The 7,197-nt window shown below is 53.7% G+C and overlaps 1 protein-coding gene across 1 annotated transcript in view; it reads right to left on the bottom strand.

Moving 5' to 3' along the window:
• Positions 1 to 132: 132 nt before the first annotated feature.
• Positions 133 to 7,197, bottom strand: part of LOC108803714 (plasma membrane calcium-transporting ATPase 1-like) — an 8,753-nt gene continuing 1,688 nt past the window's right edge. Inside the window, exon 2 of the mRNA XM_018575535.1 lies at positions 133 to 606. Within this exon, the coding sequence (XP_018431037.1) occupies positions 295 to 606 (312 nt within the window). The 3' untranslated portion in view covers positions 133 to 294. The remainder of the gene's footprint in view (positions 607 to 7,197) is intronic.

Raw genomic sequence — 7,197 nt, 5'->3', positions numbered from 1 at the left:
TTCTTCCACATCATCCCTGTGCGTGGAAAGTCTCGGAGGTGTATAAAAATGTAAGCAGTGGAAGGAGGGACTGTTAGTGTACATTCATGCAGGAACATGGTTGGAAGGCGTCTTTTTATTGTCCTAAGTTTTGTCTTTTCAGCAGCATCGGGCCATCGTGATAAACCTGCCACGTTCTCACTGCCAGCACTGCGTGGACACGGAGCTTCCTCTGCCGGCCTCCGAATGTGAAGACATCTTACCCAGCCAGACACATGAATATTCCTTGTTGTGGTGATGAGGAAGCGGCGCCAGCTAAAGGGACGTCTCCAGGCTGTGTATGGGGCTCCCCGGGCTGGAAGAGGTCGCTGATTTGCTGGTCTCCGTAGTGAGGTTTATCCCGCTATCCAGCGCGTTGTTGTTCTTGTTGGGTGACGGGGGCTGGCTGGAGTCTTGTTTCGGGGCAGGATCTTCCTCCAGATCTGTTTCATCAATTGGAGGGATGTGAGGCTGAGAATCTTCTATCTTAAACTCTGGATGGGTCATGAAGTTGTGAATGGAAGTTCGAGAGTCCGGTTTTTCTAAACCTTCATAGAGAGAGCTACGGAATGCCTTCACGACGCGGATCTGTGCCAGGAGGAGCCGGGAGAGAGAGAGAGAGAAAAGCGGGTGAGACATATCGGAAAGACTTGTCACTTCTACACTGGGAGTCATAGGACGCCCCCTTACACGGCACACAGCGGCTATCGGAAAAGGGCAGAACAGGCGGCACAAGTTCAAAGGTCAAGGCAGCTCAGTGTTGTTCTTTTACATGTCTTTTGTTTGGTTTGCAATATTTGAAGACTACGCGGATAATTGCCCACCAGACATGAGCACCAGCAAAACATTGGTTTCGTTTCTTTTCGTTTTGATTCGAATTTTGTGTTATTTTGTTTTTCGGATCCGAAAGTCAATTCGTTTCGGAATCGGAGGAAATTCGTACGAAATTTCGTTTCGTTGGTTGCAGCAAAGTGACATTAAGGTCTCGTTCACACCTAGGCGTATTGCATATGCGCGTCCGTCGTGATTCGCGGTAAAAAGTCGCGCGACAGGCGCGCGTTTCCGAAGGCTGCTTGGCTGTATCCCAATGGAAACGCAACAAAACAGCCCAAAGTAGTACCTGGACCTTCCCAGGCGCGGGCCGTTTTGTAGCGCGTTAGGGACGGGCGGAAATACGCCGAGGTGGGAACCAGACCATTGAATACAACGCGATTTATATTTCTGAGCGTTTTGTAGAGCGTTCGTCGAGCGTAGAACCCGCCGCAAAACGTTCCGGTGGGACCGAGGGCTTAAGAGGAAAAAAAGTTTTTATTTCCCCCCACAAATGTCACTTTGCTGCAACGAAAGTTCGTCCAACAAACCAAAATTTCGTACAGATTACCGCTAATGAATTCCGGAATCGGAAATTCGGATTGGCTTGCATTCGTTACATCTGTAATTCGGATACATCGGAATCTCCGAATATACAAAATTTCCTCCGAATTTCGATCTGTAGCGAAGCTAATCGCACGTTTCTATTGGCCACCATAAGGGTGAGAGATAGAGATTGGACGAAGCTGGGATTCATCTCGGGGTAGTGTCAGTGGCACGCGGCCATGTTAGGTAATGGAGCAATATGGCTGCAGACAGGAAACGCACAGAACAACACCGGCACAGCCAATCCAGGGAGATGTCCCGGAAGCTTCCACTGCCTGACTCCTCCCAGCAATCAGAAAACAATATGAATGTTACGCGGCTGACTTAGGAAACAAATACTGGTATCGGGTTCATTGTAAACACTTCCTCTCCGTTCATTATTTATTCATCCTGGAAACCTCCAGCCAAGAAATCAGATTCTGTCACCTGTGTGTTGCGGTCTGGGGGTGTCCGTAGATTTCCCCCTCACTTCCTGTCACGGTGGCGGCGACAGGAAAGGACGAGACAATCTCCCCACTCGGGTCCCCAAACAACAATAACAAGCTAACGGAGAATCCAACAAATGTTGTGACACTAAAATCCTAAATGGTATGTTTGTTGGGTGAACGCAGCGCTGGTATTCTATGTTTGTTGGGTGAATGCAGCGCTGGTATTCTATGTTTGTTGGGTGAATGCAGCGCTGGTATTCTATGTTTGTTGGGTGAATGCAGCGCTGGTATTCTATGTTTGTTGGGTGAATGCAGCGCTGGTATTCTATGTTTGTTGGGTGAATGCAGCGCTGGTATTCTATGTTTGTTGGGTGAACGCAGCGCTGGTATTCTATGTTTGTTGGGTGAATGCAGCGCTGGTATTCTATGTTTGTTGGGTGAATGCAGCGCTGGTATTCTATGTTTGTTGGGTGAATGCAGCGCTGGTATTCTGGAGCTAAGGAGGTTCCCAGGACGTCCAGGAGAGAGTCGTACATCGAGGAACCTGGTTGTGCCTGAGAAGTGACAACCTAGAAGAGCAGTGAGGAAGACTTGGGGTACATGGAGTCAAATGCAAACAGGAAAAGCACAGCAGCCACAAGCAGACGGGGAACAAGCACATGCCACGGCACACAGAGGGGTCACACGGTTACCACAAAGAACTGGCACGGCACAGCTACGCTCCGGACCATGTGAAACGCTGAGTGTTTCACATGTAAATCCTCATTGTATTTTCTCATGCACAGAAGGTAAAGACTCGAGTATAGGCCCAACATCCCTCCAGCACCCCCTCCAGCATCCCCTCCAGCACCCCCTCCAGCATCCCCTCCAGCATCCCCTCCAGCACCCCCTCCAGCACCCCCTCCAGCACCCCCTCCAGCAGTCTCTAATTGTCGGATGGAATATAAACTCCACCAGCTGCAACTTGGATCCTGAGGGAAGAACTCTAAAGACGACCCCGATGAGTAAACCCAAAACCGGCTTCAAACTGCTGAAGACACAAAGCAATCTCCGTTCCTGATATACGGGCGGTCCTATTCCATGAGGGGTTGCTTGGGTTCGGGTCCCTACATCACCTATTCCATGAGGGGTTGCTTGGGTTCGGGTCCCTACATCAGCTCCTTCGGATTCTGAGGTGTCGGAAGCTGGAATGTCACTGCTAAGACTATCACAGACCTGCCGCCATGCATGAAAAACTTGACCTGCAGAATGCCTGCACTTGGAAACGGGGGAGGTGTCCACATGGAGGACGCCATGGAGAGCTCTGACCTGCAGAATGCCTGCACTTGGAAACGGGGGAGGTGTCCACATGGAGGACGCCATGGAGAGCTCTGACCTGCAGAATGCCTGTACTTGGAAACGGGGGAGGTGTCCACATGGAGGACGCCATGGAGAGTGTCCCCAAGCCTGGGAGGGAACCATGAAGGCCAGTGGACAGAAGACCGCGTGACATCTAACACTGCTTCTATGTGGGAACCTGAAGAGCTACATGCCAGGAAACAGACAGTGGGGGAGGAAGAGCGACACGGACAGACACGGAACGACAGGCCCCTGTACTGCGGAGACAACAAAGACAACAAAGAGACCTCTGGGGACACGGACGCTACAAGACAGACATGGAGAGAAATATTCTGCCGCACGCAAGTCTCTTCTTCTCCGACATCTGGAAGAAATAATCATCAACATCGGTTCGCGCTGCCGGCCCTGCAAGTGAGACGCTAATACTGACCGAGGAAGAAATACATTCACCTTGTGGACTCGCACCGGAGGAACCGGACCCAGCGCCGCGTCTGTGGTGTCTCAGGCCTGGGTCACACCTCGGCGTATTGCATATGCGCGATTCGCGGTAAACAAATTGCGCGTTTCCGAAGGCTGCTTGGCTGTGTCCCAATGGAAACGCGCTACAAAAATGCCGCAAAGTAGCTCCGGCACCTTCCCAGGCGCGGGCCGCTTTGTAGCGCGTTAGAGACGGGCGCCGAGGTGGGAACCAGATCATTGAATACAACGCGATTTAGATGTTGGAGCGTTTTGTAGAGCGTTCGCCGAGCGTAGAACCCGCCGCAAGACGTTCCGGTGTGACCGCGGGCTAACGGTTAGAAAGTGTCGGCCTGCGATGGCTCAAATCATGTGGAAGGTGTCGGTGGGACATAAACTATAATAGGAAGTTCAGGGACGAGGGGCCCTGAGAGTCGGGGGGCCCGGCCTGCTCACGTGTCGGAGATAGAAGGCCCGGTGACACCTGAGGACAATGACAGCGCAACGTGACCGGAACATACCGGAGAAACTGCCGCTGGAAATCCTATCGCAGGATAAACCTCGTGTCCTGAGCATGTAAATGTCTGGCGGGAACTCGTAGAGGAGGAATTCCCGGCCAGTGATTGACCTGCAGAATGCCTGCACTTGGAAACGGGGGAGGTGTCCACATGGAGGACGCCATGGAGAGCTCTGACCTGCAGAATGCCTGCACTTGGAAACGGGGGAGGTGTCCACATGGAGGACGCCATGGAGAGCTCTGACCTGCAGAATGCCTGCACTTGGAAACGGGGGAGGTGTCCACATGGAGGACGCCATGGAGAGCTCTGACCTGCAGAATGCCTGTACTTGGAAACGGGGGAGGTGTCCACATGGAGGACGCCATGGAGAGTGTCCCCAAGCCTGGGAGGGAACCATGAAGGCCAGTGGACAGAAGACCGCGTGACATCTAACACTGCTTCTATGTGGGAACCTGAAGAGCTACATGCCAGGAAACAGACAGTGGGGGAGGAAGAGCGACACGGACAGACACGGAACGACAGGCCCCTGTACTGCGGAGACAACAAAGACAACAAAGAGACCTCTGGGGACACGGACGCTACAAGACAGACATGGAGAGAAATATTCTGCCGCACGCAAGTCTCTTCTTCTCCGACATCTGGAAGAAATAATCATCAACATCGATTCGCGCTGCCGGCCCTGCAAGTGAGACGCTAATACTGACCGAGGAAGAAATACATTCACCTTGTGGACTCGCACCGGAGGAACCGGACCCAGCGCCGCGTCTGTGGTGTCTCAGGCCTGGGTCACACCTCGGCGTATTGCATATGCGCGATTCGCGGTAAACAAATTGCGCGTTTCCGAAGGCTGCTTGGCTGTGTCCCAATGGAAACGCGCTACAAAAATGCCGCAAAGTAGCTCCGGCACCTTCCCAGGCGCGGGCCGCTTTGTAGCGCGTTAGAGACGGGCGCCGAGGTGGGAACCAGATCATTGAATACAACGCGATTTAGATGTTGGAGCGTTTTGTAGAGCGTTCGCCGAGCGTAGAACCCGCCGCAAGACGTTCCGGTGTGACCGCGGGCTAACGGTTAGAAAGTGTCGGCCTGCGATGGCTCAAATCATGTGGAAGGTGTCGGTGGGACATAAACTATAATAGGAAGTTCAGGGACGAGGGGCCCTGAGAGTCGGGGGGCCCGGCCTGCTCACGTGTCGGAGATAGAAGGCCCGGTGACACCTGAGGACAATGACAGCGCAACGTGACCGGAACATACCGGAGAAACTGCCGCTGGAAATCCTATCGCAGGATAAACCTCGTGTCCTGAGCATGTAAATGTCTGGCGGGAACTCGTAGAGGAGGAATTCCCGGCCAGTGATTTGTCCTATTCCAGGGGGCGGGATCCTCGGTGAACGAAGGGAGGCGCGGCTTTGTCTATCCCATAATCAGTGCCGGTGCTAGGATCCTTGCCTACACGGGCCATGTGCGCCCTCACCCTGCGGCCGCCTGACTTGCCTTGCGGTAGCGCCGGGCCTGCCCATAATCCTGACCTGTGTGCGCTCACTGACCAGTAGGGGTTTGATGACGCATCAGTCAGAGACCGACCATAGAAACCTACCAGGAAATGACACTAAGGCCTCGTTCACACCGGAACGTCTTGCGGCGGGTTCTACGCTCGGCGAACGCTCTACAAAACGCTCAAAACTATAAATCGCATTGTAGTCAATGGTCTGGTTCCCACCTCGGCGCCCGCCCGTCCCTAACGCGCTACAAAGCGCCCCGCGCCTGGAAAGGTGCCGGTGCTACTTTGGGTCGTTTTGTTGCGCGTTTCCATTGGGATACAGCCAAATAGCCTTCGGAAACGCGCGTTCGTCGCTAATCGCGGTAAAAAAACCCAGTGCGACAACCGCGCATATTCCATCCGCCGGGGTGTGAACCAGAGCTTATGTACTATAGGTGCCGCCATCTTTGTGATCGGCTCCATATGAAGGTGGACGCGGGGTCAGGCTGTAGTGGGGTGCGTGCTATGTCTAAGGTCCGCTTCCCATCCGCGAGTACGAACGCGCGGGAAACCGCCCTACGCCCATATAAGTACATGTGCGTCTTTGGGGCGTTTCCATCGGGAAACAGCCAAGTAGCCCTCGGAAACGCGCGACGCGAACCGCGCATATTCCATCCGCCTAGGTGTGAACCCGGCCTGAGACTCTACTGCACTGGAACATGTAGATACGTCACACTACATCGTACATAAGACCCTCCTAGAGGCCGGCCCGAGACCTTCCACATTGTCTGCAACTTCCCACCACCTCTGCTATGTCTGTAGGACGGGGAGACTGCAGAACATGGCAGTCCGTGTGGGAGGGGGCGGGGCTTAGACCACGGGGGCATCGCTGGCTGTTTTTGGGCATATACTCGAAGTTTTACCCCGGCTTCAGCAAGTCACATGAGGCTGAAGGACAAAGACTGACAACCTGCTTATATTTCACTCTCTCGGCTCCGGAGTTCTCTAACCCTCTGAGAGAGACGGAGAAAGAGGCAAAAGAATCAATTTTACGGCACAAAGTTCACTAATCTCTATTATTCTTATATAGTGAAAATGTTTCAACATTCCCGAGAGATGCCAACTGCATGGAGGGTGTCACCCGGGCGCTGCATGGAGGGTGTCACCCAGGGCGCTGCATGTGACTGCATGGAGGGTGTCACCCGGGGCGCTGCATGGAGGGTGTCACCCGGGGCGCTGCATGGAGGGTGTCACCCGGGGCGCTGCATGGAGGGTGTCACCCAGGGCGCTGCATGTCACTGCATGGAGGGTGCTCAGTGATACGGGAATGGGAAATTCTGTCCATTAAATACAATGAGACATTTCATTGTATTTAATGGACAGAATTTCCCATTCCCGTATCACTGAGCACCCTCCATGCAGTGACATGCAGCGCCCTGGGTGACACCCTCCATGCAGCGCCCCGGGTGACACCCTCCATGCAGCGCCCCGGGTGACACCCTCCATGCAGCGCCCCGGGTGACACCCTCCATGCAGTCACATGCAGC

Source organism: Nanorana parkeri, unplaced genomic scaffold (assembly GCF_000935625.1).
Source record: "Nanorana parkeri isolate BGI_ZX_2015 unplaced genomic scaffold, ASM93562v1 scaffold4077, whole genome shotgun sequence".
NCBI classification, from domain to species: Eukaryota; Metazoa; Chordata; class Amphibia; order Anura; family Dicroglossidae; genus Nanorana; species Nanorana parkeri.
This window is presented reverse-complemented; position numbering and strand designations above follow the sequence as displayed.